The 20106-nt window shown below is 38.7% G+C and overlaps 1 protein-coding gene across 8 annotated transcripts in view; it reads left to right on the forward strand.

The window, feature by feature from the left end:
- Nucleotides 1–689: 689 nt before the first annotated feature.
- Nucleotides 690–20106, forward strand: part of camta1a (calmodulin binding transcription activator 1a) — a 451533-nt gene continuing 432116 nt past the window's right edge. For 2 of the 8 annotated variants that reach the window (XM_036140494.1, XM_036140498.1), the window contains exons 1-3: nt 690–826; nt 5558–5659; nt 18920–19023. In XM_036140494.1, the coding sequence (XP_035996387.1) occupies nt 802–826; nt 5558–5659; nt 18920–19023 (231 nt within the window). In that variant the 5' untranslated portion in view covers nt 690–801. Of the gene's footprint in view, nt 827–1137; nt 1843–5557; nt 5660–18919; nt 19024–20106 lie in introns of those variants that run through there. The other 6 variants (XM_036140504.1, XM_021323073.2, XM_036140475.1 and 3 more) reach the window with 4 other exon arrangements.

The raw sequence follows: 20106 nt of genomic DNA on the forward strand, positions 1-20106 counted from the left end.
TTGTTAAATGCCATAGTAACCTAATCATAGTAAGTCTATGTAAACTTCTTAATTAAATGAAAGTGATATAACTTCCGTAAAACCAACAAAATCTATTTCTGCTGTGTTATTGTGGCTTTTAGCAAACATAAATAATTGTTGGCAATCCTAACTGACCTTAAAAAGTAAAAAAAATATGGTCTTGTTTAATATCAGACTGAAAGACACATACATATTTCTGTAGTGTATGGTAATTAATTTCAACTGAATACATTATTTTTTTGTTTTTGTCAGTAGCTTGCATAAATAACACATTAATATTTTTTTTTCCCAGTGATGGGACTCAATGTGTTGTCTCTACCCTGTTAGTACAGTCATGACAGTTGTGGTCACTTTCCAATGGCAACGTCCAACCTAAAAAACAAAACAAAACAAACAAACAAACAAACAAACAAACAAAAAAAAAAACCCAACAAGCAGTTTTGAACGAAAGGGACATTCAAAAGACACCGTATACACTTTTATTTATTTTGTTTTACCCAGTTTTAATGAAAGCATCTGGATTTCTGAAGTGCTTAAAACATGTATCAGGAAAAGAAAGAATGGGGGAAAAATCCCAGCTGGAGGTGCCAAGGTGAGGAGAGATGTGATGTTTTTCATCTCTCTTCCGTCACTCACCGCCTCGCAGCCAATAGTAAGTTCGCCTCGGTCGGACCGACTCGCCGCGTGCCGCTCCGGTCCCTCCTCGTGCTGTCCTCGCCGTGCACGCGCGTGGTACCCACGGTCGTGAGGAAGGAGGAGGATGTTGCGCGTGAAGGGGAAATGGCTGCCGAAAACAAGCCGGAAGGTAAGAAGAAATATAATGGGATTAAATTTAACAGTGTGACCGCGGTGTGGTGCGGGGGTATTTTTTTTATTTTTTATTTTTTTTTCTAAGCGGAGCGGCCGCAACTCCGCGCGGGGATGTCACGAGCGTGAGGACGAGTGGGGAGAATTTTTTTTCGTCGGAGAACGGCGCCGCTGTTTTCCTTTCCAACACACAGAGGCAGCTGAAACGTGGAGGCATCACTAGCCAGCTAATATTAGCTCTCATTGGAGCCAGCCGCTGTATTCCCAGATTAGCTCACATAAAAAAAAGAAAAAGAAAAGGAAGAAAAAAAAAACACGCCACGGGGACAAATTGTCAGCGTGGTTAAAAGTACCGCGTGTACCGTTTATTGTGCTCCGGATTCTTCTCTAACGACGTGCATTGGCAAGTTGTGCCCAACAAGGCTAAGTTAATGACAACATGTCATCGGCGTCGACCAACTTCTTCCCTTATTTCAGAGCTCTGCCGTGTTAGTTTGCCTGTTTCCCAACCGCTTGTTTTGGCTGCCCTGAAATAATAACGAAGGCACGCCTGTTTTAAAATATGGAAGTTGGAGAGGGTCGTTCAGTTCCCCCTTGAGGCGCGAGGATTTTCTTTGGCACTCAGCGAATAGTGATCTATTTTTAAATGATCCTTTTCGTCCCCCTCCAATACTTTTTTTCTTTTTTGCCCTATATTCGCTCTTAAACAACAGTGTAATCATTGTGTTGCCTTGAGATGCCCTGTCGCGCTTGAAATGCCATCACACCAGAAGACGAAGAGGGAGGATGGAGAGTAGGATTTCCAGCAGCCTGCCCATTACATTACTTTACACATAGGACAGAATGATGACTTTCCCCTCCTTTTCTCAGCTGATTTCACACGCTTTCGCTCCCTGAGAACGAGATGCACCAGGCTTAATTATTTATTTATTTATTTTTTTGGTGGAATATTTTATCACCACTCATATGCATGAGAGATCTATGCCCATTCAGAAAGGCCCATGGATTTTTTGGGTGAGTAATTAAATCATCTGCATGAAAAATAAAGGGAATGCGAGACCAAACCGCAGCTTTTCGTTCTTAATGCTATTTTGACTTGGCTGAGTTACTTAATTCCCCTCTCAGTGCTACAAATTTCAGTATGTTAAAAATGTATTTTTAAATCTACTTGACGTTGTTTGTGTCCTGAATAGCCTTTATTTTTTAATTATGTATGACTGCTCATACCCTTTTAGCATGCAAATGTTTGTCATTAACTTTTTGTTAATGAGTGCAGTCGTGTTGAAACACCATGTTCTTTTTGATGCTTTTTTTAAATGTTTATTTTAATAGCCTTAGGGTGCAGCAAAAGGGGAGCTGCTAGACTTTAAAACTGGCTGCATAAATTAGGATTATTATTCTTATTCTTTTTGTTCTATTATTTGTTTGGTCCACTTATTTCCAAACACTCCTTGGTACTTTGTTGAGTGTTTGACAAACCAATGAAAACAACTCAGCCAGACCTAGTGCCAGTAACTTTAAAGATAAATTCTTAGCATACATATTGACCAGTGCTTTAAATTCTTTCTGCCCATATAAAAGATAGTGATGAAACACAGGGCTTTCTAGTTGGTTTGGATGTCAGTGTGCCAACCACCAAAAGGAGTCCCACCAGGGGGTGCTATTGAGCTAAGGAGGCTCTCATATCTTTGGACTCTGTCTGGGGCATGGACAAAAAAAAAAAAAAAAAAAAAAAAAGAAGACATCTGTTTTGTGATAGTAATGACTTGACTATGTTGTAGAGTCCTAAATCTATTCTGAAGCCGAAACGAACTCAACACGCTCGTCGCAGCTGAGAACCCGGTAAAGCCTCTCCAAACGCGAGGAGCTCTTCACTGAAAACCCAGGCTTGAAAGTCCCATTGCTGAGCCGGTCAAGTTATTTTCAGTGCTCCTGAGAGGCCGGTCAGTGGAAAAAGAAGGAGGAGGGCGGAGAGCATAGGGAGAGAGAGAGAGATTACTTCATACCTTTATGTAAATGCCATGTCGTCTCATGCAGACTTGATCTTCACAGCTCTCGTATAGAGCTGTCAGAAGTCTTCGCTCCCACTTTTTCTTCGCTTTGGCTCTTCGATAACGTAGAACACGAGTTTTACGCCAGTTTGTGCATTATTTTCATTTGCAGCTACTGAGAAAGCAGGACTTTTTTTTTCTCTCAACCTTTTGTCCTTGTGGCATGTGGGCAGTGCTGATGGCTCACACTTGTTTGGCAGCTCTCACAAAAGGTCCATAACAAGTGAGAGGCCATGACCTGGACTTACTCTGTGGTGTAATGTTTACATCCTGGCGTATTTCTCTCAAGTCTCTGGGCCCTCGGGGGTATTTTTACTCCCCTTCACGCTCCTAAAAATCTCAGAGTGTGCGTTACTTTTTTTTTTTTTACACAAGGCTAGGAGGGCACTGAAAGGACAGGCTTGATATGCCTCACAATGACACAGCTCTAGAGAAAACTACAGCCTGCGGTCTTAAAGAACGCTGCCTGGGCACAGCCTTACACAAATATTTCAGCACAAGAGTCATATGTGAGAGTTGAAACCAGGGGATTTGTAGAGGCAAGCCGGAGGTTTTAATTTAATCACTGAAGCTGAATCTTTATGCGGTCTGATTTTTTGCGGGCCAGCATTGGTATGCTTAAATTCACTCAAAATAAGAAAGATGCAGACGGAGGAACATTTTTTATTGAAGTTTGGATCAAAACAGTCAACAAAGGTGGCCCCTTTAAAACAGAAGCGTAACGCTCCTATTTTTAAGCAGTGCAGTTTAAAAAGTTTTCTTGATGTTATCAGAATTGAGGGGGAAGCAGCAGCAAAACGTCAAGCAAGCAAACAGTCAGCCCCCAACTTCCAAAAAATGCTTGAGCAGCAATTATATAAACATATCAGTGGTGTTTTGTAAAAAAAGAAAAGAGGCATTTATGTGTGGACCTCATGGTGCCGGACGGACCGCTTGCTCCCCTGGCTCTGAGTCGAATCAGGTGCTGGGTTTTCTGCTCTGCCTTTTTAATTGGATCAGTAACGTATAGATGGATGCAGCTCGGGGAGCGTCTGTGGTTGCTGAGACGTATCGCTCCTGATTCCCGCACGTAGCAGACCTTTACGTCATGCTTTGCACGGTCTCTGCTGATTGATTGTATCGAATCATTCAGTTTACCATTTAAACAATAAGAAAATGTTACTGCCCATATCAAGCAGGGTCACAGTTACACCGACTCTCACTTGTTTTCTTGTAGGGGCAAAAACCATTCTTGTTGGTAATTTTGGCAACTGAAATTTCATTAAAAAACAAAAAAACTTTACATTTTCGTTGTAACCATTCCTTTTACATTTTGCCGACCAGATCATGTGTGTTTAATTCTCAGGAAATTGTAAGACTCCATAAAAAGAAGTATAAAAAGCCTTATAATAAATTCAAATTCAAATTTTATGACGTTAGTATAATCTCATCATGATGAATATAGAAAAATCCAACCTTTAATTTGAGTAGATTTATGTACTGGGAATAAAAATCCCAGTTTGAGAAATTATAGTCTCTATCTAAATATGATGCCACTATTATTGGCACCCTTGTGTTGAATACTTTGCGCGGCCCCCTTTTTGACAATATATAGGAAATTATCTTCTAATATAACCTTTCCTGCAGTGCAAGGGAGCTTTGGCCAGTCTTGTTTCCGTCTCTCTAGATTTTAAAGAGTCCTATACATAAGATTTGGTTCTATAGTCTGTGATGGGCATTGATGGTTGATTTTTTTCTCGCTTTATTCTAAATGACATGACATTTTAAAGAGCTCAAAAGTCAACGAGTTATGCGAGGTTTCCAGGGTGTTTAGAAACGACAAAGGCCCTCAGCATCACAGATCCTCTGCTATACTTAACAGTGTTTATGGGGGTGCTTTTTTTCGTCTTTTATTTCACTCCAGACCCACCTGCCGTGTCTGGTGAGAAAAAGTTTAATATTATTATAACCTGACGAAAGCACAATGTTTCAGTTTAATAGCCAGTAGAGTACAGCAATCTCAAATGTTTATGTTTGTGGTGGTCAGACCCAAAAGGCTTTTTCCTCGCATGCCTCTCAAACAACCGATGGACATGTGGATAGGGTCGTTAGACCAGGTGACCATATGATGTCACTCACTGCTGCAGTTTGCCGTACAGTGATAAGTGGAGGTTTTGTTTTACCTCCTGACCCTTACCCTCTTTTAGCTTTGAATGGTTAAAAATAAATATGGCTCCTCATCCAGCCTATGAGCTAATGGCTAAAAGAAACACGCCTCTGTGTGAATTTAGATTTATTCTCATGAATTACTAATTAGAAATTCTGATAAAAAGGTAAAATATACATAATAAAAATGTTCCAGTTACATTTATTGTAGTTGTGCCACTTTGGTTAAGAAAAAAAGAACAAAAGAAGTCATTTTGTAACATAGGATTTTTCTCAAACTGAATAAGTGCACTCCAATCGAAGGTTGAATATTATTGAGTGTGATTACAACGCTGCTATGAAGACAGCTTTTTTTAAACCCTTTTTCCACATCATTATCCGAGATGCAAGCTCATTTTCTTTGTCTGTATGCATTTAAATATTCTGTGTTGTTTCTGTTTATTGCTTGCATGGGGATTGTGCTTAGCTGTCACAGGCTGGGAGAATGCTTCTGTTCCTCGATTTTTCTCTACTTTTCTCTTTGCCTCCTAAAGGACTGAAGAAAGTTCGTAATCCGGATCGAATGTACAGATCAGCAGTGTGTTATGCTGGCCATGGTCCACCTAAGAGTATCAGTGATGACACAGAGACGAACAGTAAGAGTCAGTTATTAATACTGCATTCCTGCCGCAAGTTGCCACTAGTTGGCCAATCTACTATTCATTCATCAATTCATTTATTTACTTCTTGATTTCATCCGTTCCCATGCCCCGTCCCCTTGTTTTCTTCTCCTCCAACACAACACCTCCTGCGGCTGCTCTGTTGATTGAAGTGTCTGCTTTACAGGATCATGCTGTCAATAGCTGAAGTGTTGTCGTTAACTAAGAGTGATTGTTTTAGGTTGAGGCCACGAGATCAGGACCCGAGCAGACCCTCAGAGAGAAAGCTTGAGCTCGGAGCCATCAATTATGACTCTGCCTTTGCCTTTTGTCTGCTGGTCTCAAAGCTTCTTTTGAAGATGAGGAAATAACAGCACAAATTAAAAAAAGTTGCCAGGTTAAATCGCGGAGGACTAAAATATTCATGCATACCTTAAGAGTTAATATTCTGTGATATTCAAATTGAATTGATATTTGTTTCTGTCTTTCTCTCATTACGTATGTGCTGTGGGAAAACTGCAGACCGGGGGCAAAGAACAAAGATGGAGGGGGGAAAAAAGGAAGAGAAAAAAAACATCACAGAGGATTTTTATGACTTGTAAAAAACAGCTTCTGAGGGAACTGCTTCGCTGCACTCACAGTTCTGCACACAGGCACTTTATTTCGTCACAACCAAAACAAATCAGTCAGAAATATAGGCCAAAGTCTTGACTTTATTTTTGGGTGGATTTCTTTTCGCTCCTCTGTGGAAAATACGTCTGATCCTTTTTAGGCCTCTGTCTTTTGCCACATAAGAAACTGTCCCCCTCTGTGAAGCCGATTGTTTCTCAGCAGAAGGGAGTCCCTTTTACTCTTAATGAATACACCATCCCCTTCGCTGCTGGGCGACTGTGTTGATCTAGACTAGAGACTGCGTAATTAAGTGTGCTCATGTATTGTCATTTCTAAATAGAGAGCATGAAATCACCCTAACCCCTTGTTAGGCTCTGTGCTTCACCAGCGATAACTGCCACTGGAAGAGCTCCACAGCACCACATTGTTTTGGTCCCCTTAACCGAGAATGTGCGAGAGGTTTAATGGCAGGGGAGCGCTTGTGCAGATCTATGAAACAGGATTGTAGACTGTAACAGATACATTGCTGATAGACTTTTGTGTAACCCCCTCATGTGTGACAGCTCTGACTGACAATATGTTTTGCCAGTCTTGCTATTTTCCCTCATGTTATTGCGTGATATTACACTATCCTGTCCCCCGTGTCACACACTCTGTTTAATGTGTTCAGCCTGGAGGTTTTTTTTCTGCCTACCAGGGAGGGGGGTGTGTGTGTGTGTTGGGAGGGGGGGGGTGGACAGTCTGAATGCAGGCAGGCAGGCAAACCATTGATCTGAGTAATCGTCTGAGTAATTGTGGGAGCAGTTATGATACAGAAAGAAGGGGCTCCTTTGTGCACGCATTTGTAAGCAAGAGGGAGAAAAGTGGGAAAAGAACGAGAGGAAGAGAGAGGAAGGGAGAGGGGGGGGGGAGAAAAAGAGAGACCTCACCTCTGCTCTCCTTGAGATGGGATTTTTATGGATGGCTGAGCTCACTGAGGGCTGAGAACACATAAAGAGTCATTTTCAGTTTGTTGCTGGCAGTTAACCATGTGTGCATGTTTGTTGAACTTCCAGTAATAGGCCGAGGCTTTTTTTTATGCTCTTTATTTGTTTATTTATTTTTAGCTGTTTGACTTTTTGACAGTCTTTCCCCATTATGCTACACAAATCCACAATGTATCGCGCGTTCCCCCCTGCTGAAACATTGAAAGTGCAGCCGTAAACGGCAACCAAAAACAAGCTGCAGTACTACTGCACATGTTGCTTCTTGCCGAGCTGCAGTACAAATAAGAGCTCATGTCCAATGAGATTCTCAGAAATTTCTACATCGCATTTATCCAGTAGTGGGGAAGAAAAAACTCCCTTCACATCTTTCCCAGCAGCTGTTGTGTACATTGTAGGTCAAACACTCATCCTAGATGCTATCTCCAGAGGCCATGAACTGCTCTCTTTGTTTTGGTTTGCTTTGTACCATCCCAGCATAAAGGTTTACTTCACTGATACTTTTCTTTCTTTTACACTCGTGGGTGGTGGGTAATTTCACTGCATGTAAGTGTGTTATCAAACAGGCCACAGGCCAAATGATAAATATAATTGGTTTCCCGGTCCTACACTTAATGCATAGCTATTTTAAGTCGGCTCACTATTCTCCATGTTCCCATCAACAGCCATCAGGACCTTGGACAGCGCAGCAAAGGGATTCAGACGTTGCTTATATTCTCCTGTGTAGTTTTCAAGCCTCCACACAAAAGAAGGTCATAAGAAGTTGGCGGACAAATGTTCTAGAGTAATATTTGTATTTAATTAGTGTAGGTGAGTTAGCAGGAATAATGAAGGCCAGCCTGAGGTCTGAGGAAAACCAACAAAAAAAAAAAAAAAATTCAGAAAGCTCCTTAATGGATTGCTAGAGAGGCAGAATGAAACTCGCATAAATTGCAAAAAACGCCTTCAAGAAAACTAAGCAGAACTTGACATTGCAGTGAACTTTTCACTGAGTTGATATGCCTACGAACGCCTCACATAAGGATAGAAAAACTTGCTCAGTCTCATAATTTTAGCAATACATTTTAAGTAACTGAAACATTTTGTGCACAGCACAGTTGTCCACAAAATTTGAGTAAGCATTAAATCGAATAATCCCTCCTGCAACTTTTGACAAGAAGTTCACCTATATCAATTTGTAGAGAGGACTATTTTTATGTAAGAGAAGCTTATTAGGCCAAATCAAACAAAAAATGGTCTTTCCGTCAGATGTGTATAGATAGGAGAAAAAGAGCTTCCAAAACTAAAAAAAAAACCAACAACCCTAAAACAAATATCAAAGTTCATAATGGAGCACCTCAAGAAGCAGAAGCTGAAGGTTTGAACTTGGCCCTCACAATACACTGACCTAAACATAATTGAAAATCAATGAGCAGACCTCAAAAGAGCAGAGCAAGCAAGATGGCACCACGCTGCCACAGCACTGCAAGAGTAACAATAAAAATGTAAAGACAGAAACTGAAATTCTCGGCATGCAAAAAAGTGTTTCCACGCTGGGGTACTTTCAGAGAGATGGTGCCGAAAAATGACAGACATAGAGTAGCAGGGGAAAGTGGTTTCTGCTTTATTTTGAAGTCATTAAACCATTGAAGAAAAGTGGTTTCTAGTGAAAATCAGGTCAGCTGTAATGCTTAGTTTTATTTGTTGTAAATAAATTAGCACCTGCCATTGCATACTGTTATGGTCTGTGACAGGAATATGTTGAATTCACTTATCCAAAATGAATTCACCCAAAGTATTTTTTTCCCCTGCAAGTTGAGCCTCATATTTACACTTCCTCCTCATTCTTTAACATCCAGCTTTCAGATTTATTGCTTTTAGCATGCGTCACTTCATCAGCTGACCATTTCTGCTTGGTTGTCTGAGTCCGTTTATGCTTTGACATTTTAGATATTTCTTTTCCTCTGCCAACAACTAGTTACTGCTTTATGCCTCTTTAACCTTGTTCTGAGCTTTAGCTGCTGTTTTGACATCCGGCCCGTTGTGGAGCCATTTCTCATACATGAATCTTTCCTTTTTTGACAATTGTTATAAATGCCATTATATTTATCCAGTTCATGGCTTATATTTTATACCTTGCAACTGCATGTTAAAAAACAAAAAACAACAACAACAACAAAAACAGTCCGAATTAATAAACTTTTTGTCCAGTTCAGTGAGGCCTAAATACATTTCTAAGCACTGGTTTGTTATGAGAGTTTAATGTTTTTGAAAAAGTAAGTCACAATTAAATGTGCTGGCCGTGGCCTCATATTCTTGTATTTAATTATTCAAATGTATTTACAAATAAATATCAGTTAAGTGTACATTTGTTTTCAGCTCCCATGAGTCAATAGTTTGTCGAATCGCCTTTTCCAGCTGGTACAGCTGAAACTCTTTTGGGCAATGTCTCTACTAGCTTTGCACACATAAGATACATTTTTGTCCATTTACTTATTTTTCCAAAAAACCTCCAGCTCTGCCAGATTATATAAAGAACATCCTTTAAGATTAGTTCTCAAGTCTGATGCTGCCATCCTATTTGTCCCCATAGGCTCGGTCCATTCAGAGAGACAGCAGTGTTAATTTACCCCCGCACATAAAGTTTTACATGTAGGCCAGAAAGTTTAGCTTTGCTGTCATCTGAGGAGAGTATCTTCTTCCATGTGTTTGTGGTAAATAGACAATAGGACTTCTCAAGGCTTTCTTTTAAAGATGGCTTCTTTTTTGCCCCTCTTTCACATGAGCTCCTCCATAGTGCTCTCATTTGCTCCTTCTCATATTGTTGCTTTCCTTGCCTTGTCTGTGAGTTAGGGTTGGGTTGCCGTGTCCTGGAAATTCTTGCTGGTTTGGATTTCCATTTTTGGATGATATCTTGAACAGTACCTCATGTGATATTGAATGGCTGGGATGTTGTTTTATGTCCAAAAACGTGCTTAAACTTCTCCACAACTCTATCTTTAACCTGTCTGATCTGTTCTTTGGTCTTCATGGCGTTGTTTCTTCATCAATGCTCCCTAACAAACCTCTGAGGCCCTAAAAGAAGAGCAGGATTTATACTTAGATTTATATAAGATTACATTACACACAGGTGGGCTCTGTTTAATAATAGCTGACATCTAACGGGAACTGGCTGCACTGGGTTTTGCCGAGGGTTATTAGAACCGAGGGGCCTGAATACAAATGCAGGCCGCACTTTTCAAATTTGCATCCGCAAAACACAAATATAAAATCCTTCATCATTTTCCTTCCACTACTTTCTGTTGCTCTGCTGCTTTCATTCATAATAAAAATACATCGAAGCTTGTGGTTGTAATGTGACTAAAGGAGTACAAATATTTTTAGCTGTTATGTGAAACACGAAATTTATAATATAAATTATTACTGTATCCATTTGTATGCCACTAATGAAGTGTCATTACCTAGTAGTGTAAAAAAAAAATGTACGAAAGCCCAACAAAATCATTTGTGTTAAACAAATAATGGTCTCCCAAAATGTCCGTATCCAGAAATACTTGTGTGGTAATTAATCTCTAATGTAGTTCAGCTTGAACCTCAGCTACAGTGCTCCTCACGTCTGTAGGCCTTATTAGCTTTTGGGTGAAGTGCTCGCATTCAAACAGTTGGTTTAGATATGCACCGCCACCTACGATCTGTTGAGTGATCTATAGCCAAAACATTAGCTTGCAATTTCTCCACAATGCAGGCACAGCTTTAAAGGGAGGGGGAAAAAAAACTGTCACTCCCAGAGCGCTCCCAGACAGAGACAGAAGAGAGAGGGTTTTGCGTTCAGGGTTTAGATATTGATTAAAGATTTGTTTTTGTCAGCCTTTCCAGTCTCATGACCCTCACTCTCATCTCTAGGGTGGGGCTGGAGCAAGCGAGCATGACAAATACCCTTAAATTCAGCCCAAGTGTTTGCTTAGCAGCCAGGATCAGTGATAATCCAAACATCAGCAGAGAAAAATATATCTTTATAGCCAGGGTGATGTAAATTATGGAGCAGCATGTGCAGGCGACCGCTGTTTGGCACAAACACGGCCAGCGATTGTGACATGAAAGCTGCAAACCTTTGTACTGAAAAGCGTTTCCATCTCTGGTTAGATTCTTGTATGTGAGCTTGCTCATCAAGAGCTGGAATGTAATTGGCTGCAGTGTGCCAGCTCAGCTCAGCACATCCTCTCATGTAACAGACCCTTGTATCAGCCTGTCTTGCACTTTAGTGTTACTAACAAATTGTATTTTTCATTGTATTTTCCTCCCAGCTACAGGCAGTTATTAAGCCTGCTGTTTTATCTCAGTTTCATATTAAACCTTAAAGGGAAATTCATATGCAAAATGCAGGGAAGCCGAGTTATTTTAGTATATTATTAGCTTATGGTTATGCACGTATTTGCTCTTTAAGCTCTAATCAGATCATACAATTTGATTTGGAAGCTCTACTCTATATTAAGTGTATTCCAAATTTGGCTTCTAAGGTATTCTCCCTGAGGTTGTTTTCAGCTGATGCACGAGTCGCAGTAGTTTCCATTCCACAGTGGGCAGATCTTTAATTAATAAGCAATTCTTTGTTGGAAGTTCGTTCCTCACATGAGTGGAAATGCCCAGTGGAAGAAATCAAAGACATACACAAGTTCAGATATTATTAGAAAAAAAAAAACAGCTTTAAGAGTGCATTGCTGTGAAAAGAAAGCCCTCCTCTATGTTGAGCTCCCACTTATGAGCTTTGAGAGCTTTGCTAGAACTGTGCCGACGGTAAAAAAAAAAAAAAAAAAAACTATTTAAAGTTAGACAAGGACTCCTGGATTACAGAATGCCAACCCTTATAATCTGAAGTGCCACGTCTAAAACGCGTGCCGTCCTTCGTAGCAAAAAGCGCAACACGCTATTTAAGTATCAGCTTGGAATATAAGGCAGATACAGCAAACACACGTGCATTGTTCTTTGATTAAAGAGTATGCTTTAATATGTAGACATCCCAATTCATTAGATATATGTTAAATACGTGGTTGCAGACTGCGCTGTTGTTGTTGTTGTGATCGTCTAATTTATGATTCTCAGCCTACAACAGATACTTGGCATGGTCCCTGGTGATGCTCTGCCAGGCCTGTGCTGCAACCACGCTCATATCTTTCTTGTTTTGAAGGCTTTTTGCCCTCAGTCTGGGCTACAGCGAGTGGAACACATGCTCAGTTGGATTGAGGTCAGCTGACTGACTTCGCTATTCAGGAGCATTGCACAGGGTATCAAAATACTGAAAGTCAGCATTTTAAACCCACGGTTTGTTTTTCATGCCAAATGCAGTTTACTGCCTGCACTGTATATTTAGCCAATCATAAAAGCATATTTTCACAGTGTATAGTGGAGGCCTCTGAACAAATTGATATTATACTTTATTGTATTACTAGTTGCTGTAAAAGTAACACCTGGAGAAGGTTTGATGAGCAAAGAATACCTTTATGACAGACGGGGAGTTTTGACTCTTCAGTAATCTATTATTTGCTAACCTTATCTTGCCTTGTAAAGTAAAAGGATCACTAATTATTGAAAGTAGAATAATTATAACAATGAAAAAACATTTTGACACTGTCCTAATAGCGAGCAAAATATTGCAATAATTTACAAAAAAAAAAAAAACATTTAAATGGAGACTTCACAATTACACCATAATGCCAAATGTTTAAACGGAGCAATCATTATGTTTGTCAGTGAATTGAAGTGGAAAATAAATGACTGCAAAATACATTTATAAAAAGACATCACCTGCCTTTAATGCACAAAATATGATCTTAGGGAGGCCAGATTCATCAGACATGGAGATGAGGATGTGTTTTAGTTATAACATCATGTTTTAGTTATAACCCTCTCAGAATTCTTTAACATAAAATAAAGAAGAGAAGAGGAATTAGATGTATTTGGGGATTAGGACTCACAGCAGTAAAATGTTTGAAAACCCTCATCAATGATAACATGACGGTGCTTCAGTGTAAAGTTTAGGTACTAAAGAGTTGATTTATCCTACCTGACAGAAATGTATAGGTAAAATGCAGCTGTGTTTTAATCATCCAAACTATGCGTAGAGTCTTTAACTGCAATTTCCGAGGGAGAACTAAGTTTTATACCCAGTGGATTGCACATAAATGAGCAAAAAGCTGTGTAATTAAAAGTGATGTTATAGACCTGGTAAAAAATCTTGTAACTTATAATCTTTTTTTTTTTGTTCCTACTTTAAATTTTTCATCCTGATAGAAGAACAGAAGTATCTTTCACAGACAAAAGGAAACATTGAATCCAGAATATTTCCCTCCTGATGCAAATATATGTGAAATGGAAGCAAAAGGAAATGGTTTCCCAATGGTTTTCACAAGCAATACTCTGAAAACTGTTGCGAACATTTATGCAGCCTCCTTCACTTTAGTTCAACCAACTGCCTCCAGAGGTCACCTAATTAGTAAATGTTCTAATTCACTTAAGTGTATTTAATTCTAAGTATAAATCCAGTTGTTCTATGAATGCCTCAGAGGTTTGTTTGAGCATTATTAAACAAACAACCTCTTAAAGACCAATAAGCACAGCAGACAGATTGGAGACAAAGTTGGAGACAAACCATCGTCCAGAATGGAAAGCTTTCTTTGGCATCGCTGGAATAGCTGCAGAGATCCACAACTCAGTTGAGATGTATATTGGAAGATTAGCAGTGCATGTCAGCCTAAACACGCGGTGGTGGCAGCATCATGACGTCAGGGTGGTTTTACATCAGGAATCTGGTCAGAGTTGATATGTGAAGATGGATGGAGCCAAATACAGCACAATCCTGAGAGGAAAGCTGTTAGTTTCTGCATAATACTTGAGCCTGGCACAGAGGTTCACCTTCCAGCAAGACAAATACGAGGGTTGGGCAATGTATTTAAAAGTATCCAGATTAAAAAAAGAGATATAAGCTGGAACTATATATTCATATGGAGGTGTCAAATTTGCATTATAATTACTTATATATTTTCCGATAGGTTATTCTTTAGCTGTTTCTCATATTTATTCACAGCTGTTTGTTAAAAAATTTGCCTGTGAGACATTTAGGATAAAGCTTTGATTCAGAGATGCTTTTTTAGAAATACTTTATGAAAAGAAAAACATATCGAGATAAATAACATATATTGGGAACAGCCTAAAAATATCCGGATCTTATTTTTGGTCCATACCGACCGGCCCTACCAGCAACCCTAAACACGGCCGGAGCTACAGTGAAATGTTTTAACTTCAAATTAAAGTCACATTCAAACATACTTTATTAATGCCAAAGGGAAATTAAATGCTGGTGTAACTCATGGAGGTTTCTCCAGCGAGTTGTTGTAGATAGTGATGGCTGAAGGCAGGAAGGAGCTCCTGTGCCGGTCTGCCTTACAGCAGATCTGGAGAAGCCTCTGAGTGAAGACACTCTGTTGTTGTACAGTCTGATGAAAAGTACACTTAGGAATATCCATAATGTTCTTCATTACATGAAAAATCCTATGCAAAATCATCTAGGGGTTCTAGCCAAACGGAGCCAAAAACATACTGATTTATATTTGCTGCTATGGCTAATTCTATAAGGTGGCAAAATGCACAGCACACCTTTCTTTTTCTCCATGTAACATTTTTAGCCGCTTCTCAAGTATGTTCTGCTTTAAGTGTATCTATAGCATAAAATTCCCTCAAAATGCAACAACACCTGAAAACATTATGGGGTTTTTAATATTTTACGCATCCAAGTTAAAGTTCAGACACCTCTGACTTTGCAGCTTACTTACATAGTGAATGTTTTGGTGCCAGACAGAGTTTATTTCCCTTGTGTCCATAGGAGGAATGCTGGAAACGTTTCTACCAAAAGATTACAACAAGTTAAAAGAAAGTCTGGCTTTGTACAAGTTTCTGTCTAATTTAAACTAACATTTGTACACATCTTTTTAAAGTTAAAATTCCACCAAAGTTTAATTCAAGTGTAGGCCTACTTTGCGGATTTAGTCCCATTTTAAGTTCCTGATGTATGTAGTTTAGTCTGTACATAAAGACCGCTATACCTTTCTTCCTTTCCTTCATCTTGTGTCATTCAGCGACGCTGTGTTCTTCCAGTTTTGACGATAAAACCACTCTGCCGGTACCTCAGAGCAGATGCTGGATGTGATTCTTAATTGGGCTAAGCCAATGATTACATGCAGAGCTCATAAAATAACTGAGCCTACATGTAGTATTACAGGGACAGACGGATGTAGCAGATTTTACAAATCTACTTCGTCACTCCTTTGGGTATAGGGATGTTCTACCTTACACATTACACCCAGAGGCTTCATGCCAGCTCCGTCTCTGCGGATCGGCTGGGTTGAACTTTTCCATATGGATGTTCAGGGGCAGTGACACCGTGCTCTATTTGTATGATAGGAAGCAGGCAAGCCACAGAGACTCTATCTTTATGATTACATTTTCAAAACTTTTTCTTTCTTTCCTTTACGTCAGGCCATTGAAATCTCAAGAGATTCATGCTCAGCACCGACATTCAGTTTTTCTCTCCCTCATTCTATTGCTCATTTTCTCTCATTCTACACTCATATAAATGTAAACGAAGCCATTTCAGTTTCAGGTATTTGTTTTCGTGTTGAATCTTATTTTTGAGCTTTAATCCATTGCAGATAAATAGTCATTTGCGTTAGACTAAGCAAATGCATTTACATTCAGTTTGCAGTGATCACATTACAAATGAAAAAAAGATTCCTTTTCCTATGGATTAAATAGTCCCACTCACAAAACGCATTGTTATTCTCTTTTTAATCATCATAACGCTGGTTGTGATCCTGTACAAAATTAGAAGTTTGCAGTCAGTGAAAGCAGAAAACAGGAATAATGCAAATTCATCGTGCAGGTAAGAAGTTGAGCTCACCCTGCATTTGCAACAAAATCAGATGTGAGCCTCTGTCTTTATTTTTCAAAATATTGTTTGCATTTTTTAATAATGATCATTGGTTTAGTTATAATATTCAAATTGAGTGCACATAAAGCTGTTAGAATTCTTTGTGTTCCTTGCAAAAGTATTCATACCCTTTGAGCTTCTTTACATCTGAAGAGGCCTTGCCTTAATCACAGAAGCCGAGTGCATGGCGCCTATGCAGGGGCTGCAGAGAGCCACCGCTCAGGTGGGAGAATCTGTCACCATAATAGCTATTGGCAATGTATACCAAAAATCTGACCTTTGTGGAGGAGTGCGAAGAAGAAAGCCATAAGCGCTCCCATTGCATTTTTCACAATATGAATGTTATTAGACACAACAAACATGTAGAAGAAGGTGCTGTCATCAGATAAGTACAAATGCAACATTCTGGCCAAAATGCATTGGGCGAATGTAATCTAACACTTCACATCCTTCTGACCATGCCTTCCTGTGGCTAAAACATGGTGGAGGCAGCATTTGGCTCTGGGGATGCTTATCTTCTGTAGGAACAAGGGAGATGGTCAGAGTTGATGGGGAAAATGGACGTGGCTAAAAGCTGGGGAATCCTAGAAAAAAATTTTCAGTGGCCTACAGCAAAAATAACCTAAATATACAGAGCTACACTGAACTTTGGATACAATATTCACAATTGAAAACATTTATCGTATTGTAGTATCGTGTTTCATGTAAATAAGCTGGAGTCTTTTTCATTGTTACAAATTTTTTTCACTGTGCAGTATTTATTTACTCTGGTATTTACTTTTTTAACTTCTACTCTCAGTGTTTCTTTAGAGCTAATATTAGATTAGACCAGTTAGACCAGTTTGTTCTTTTTTTTTCTTCTTTTTTATTGGTAATAGTGTTTTCCACTGTCATACCCAAAAACATTTCTTCACTGCGGGACAATAAAGGAGTTCTTTATTGTCAGGAGACCTTTTTTGCCTCTCAGTCAGATATTAGATCAGACTAAACTTTTTCCTGTTTTAAGTCAGGAAAAAGTTTAGTCAAAATTATTTCTATTTAGCAATGCCAGAGTAATAAGTGGCAGAACTTTTTAAAATGCTTTATTTTAGTTTTTTAATATACAGAAGTTAAGCTTTTAAGAAACTTAGGAAAGGCCAGATGATGATGTCATGGCTTTGTATGCTTCTCATAGGTTAATCAACAACCTTAAAGTTAAATGGAGGCACCCTTGTGGATATATTATTTAAACCAACACGTCTCATGCATTGCTTTGTTGTGTGAAATAATGGAAATATTAAAAGATAGAAGGCAAGTCTGGTTCATCCTTGGTTACATCATTCTGTTCAGGAAGAAGACAGGGTCTTTGTCCCAAAGATAAACATGTTTGGCTGGAATGTGAGCATCAACCACAGAACAAGGACAAGCTATTAAAAGAGCATCATTATCCATTCTGAATTAAGTCTTGAGTTTAAATGCCACTCCAGATGCAAACCTATGGAAAGTCTTGAGAATTGCTGGTCACAGACATAGAGCCATTGTTGCAAATATTGGCTGTACAAAGTATTGACTCATAGAAAAGCACATCACACTTTGCAATTTTTCATTGGCAAGAAATATTGGAAACCCAGCAACCTATATCTTTCTACTTCACAATTATGCACCACTGTGGACTGGCCTATCACACAAAATCCCAATAATAATAAAATATTATGTTAGACTACATTAAATTTGTGGCTGTAACAAGAAATTCAAAGGGGGTGACTACTTTTGCAAGGCACAGCATATTAAATAAATAAAGCCCTTATAATTTAAAAGGATTTTTACCAGTCAGTTTTTTTTCTTCAAACTCAACACACAGTCATATTCAATAAATTATAATATGTGTTCGAAAGAGGCTTGTTTGTCTGATTAAAGTACCTATTGAAAATAACCTTTAAGCAGGTTTAAAACTTATTATTATCAAGCCAAAATTTCTTTGTTAAAATATTTTTTATTGTAATCTTAAATGTCATGTTTTCATCACCTGGAAGCTGAAAAATCGTCAGAATTAACTGTAATAAAAGCATGACAGCATCAGTCTGTATTTAATTAATCTGTATAATGGGTCTCAGGGAGCTACTGAAATAAATACACTTTTCAATAATATTCTAATGCATTGAATATAACTGGTTGTTCACGATGAGATTAAATTTAACAAGAAAAGAGCAATACTCTGAAAAACTCACTTGGACGCATCAAGTGCATGGTTTGTCTGTAAATCTTATCGTTTTATAATTCTTGTAAATTGTAGATTGAAATACGTAGATTGTGATGTAAATGCTGGGCCTGGTAATTGCAATTATTTCCCTGAATATTACACCACCTTCTTTAGGGCAGCACACAGATTCCCGTACTAAATCTCCATACACCATAAAATCACTCAAGGGTGTTTATTGTGTCTAAATAATGAATAGACACAGCCTTTCCAAGTTGACAGTGAAAAATTCCCGGTGAACTCCCCTGACAGAATGCATTACACAGTAAGATAATTTAGCCGACCACAAACTAAAATGCATGCGTTATGCTGTTCTTAAATTAATTTCCTAATTCAGGTGGGGATAGTTATTTTACAGTCAGCGTTTTACAGCTGAGAGACAGACTGATAAGGACGGGAGATATGTAAGTCAATAAGATTTGGCGCCCCGAGCTTAATATTCTTTTTTTGCTGTGCTCTCGTCGCAGATGAACATGGACATTTGAAAATATACCTGCCCAAGAAGCTGCTTGAATGTCTACCAAAATGCACGTCGCTGCCGAAGGAGAGGCACCGGTGGAACACTAATGAGGTAAGGACGCCGCTGCTTATCAGTCCTGCTTCCACTAAATCCATCTCCGCGCAGAGATGTCCTTCTAGCAGACACGCTGCTCTCAGAGGCCATTTTTAAACAGATTTGTAAGTCATGTGAACTCTCTTCAGAACGATGTCACAGCTGTCTTTTAGGATCCCCAATCTAACAAAGCGTCCATAAGCAGTAGAGGCATCCTGCTCACATCAGCTTCGTGGGAAATATGTGATATAATAACAGCGAGCATATAATGTTTTTTATCATTGTTGTTTCTGAGTTGTTGTTTCCGGTATTTTAATTTTAATTAATAATCTTTAGAATCAAGTGGATAAATGTGACAAACCTCTCAGGTAATATGATGTTTAAAATTTGCTTTATACTGAATGACATCTTTATTTTATTAAACAAAATCTGTTGTTCTGGTTGTGATGGTGTGTGCTTGGTTTCACTTATAAATGTGAAATACAATGTAGCAAAATGGACAAATGTCCTGAACATTAGCTCTATACTTAGCTTAAATCTTAAGTATCTGTGTTTTGCTTTTATTATTCACTCATCAGGGTTTTGTTCTTTAAACCATTTGGTATAAGAAATAACAAAAAAACAACAACATTTTGTCAAACCATTTGGTATAACAGATGGATTAAGATTGTCAAGGTGACAGTTTTATTAATTCTTTATCTTTACTTAATGTAAAACATTTCTTATAAAGATTTGTAGCTATGTAACATGTAGAGAACAACATAATAAAATACTCAATTTTACATAGAAATCTGTGTCTTTTAGAAAATTGCTCATCCACAAATGCTGTATTAGTCATATAGACAGCAGTCTGTGAGTTTTTAAGTGCAGAGATACAAAGAAATAGAGAATAGAAGTTGCACTAATCGTTGACATTGGAGTCGCCAATTCTTATTCATTAAATGCATCAAATCTAAGAACTCCCACTGTTTACAATCTGGGACCGCATCAACCATTTGCTTTGATGCACATTGATGTAAGTTTAGGCCCAAATGCTTTTATGCATAAACAGGGATAATCTTGTAATTTCTTTATTTTCTGTTAGATTCAAAAGTATTACTT

This window comes from Fundulus heteroclitus, chromosome 1, assembly GCF_011125445.2.
Source record: "Fundulus heteroclitus isolate FHET01 chromosome 1, MU-UCD_Fhet_4.1, whole genome shotgun sequence".
NCBI classification, from domain to species: Eukaryota; Metazoa; Chordata; class Actinopteri; order Cyprinodontiformes; family Fundulidae; genus Fundulus; species Fundulus heteroclitus.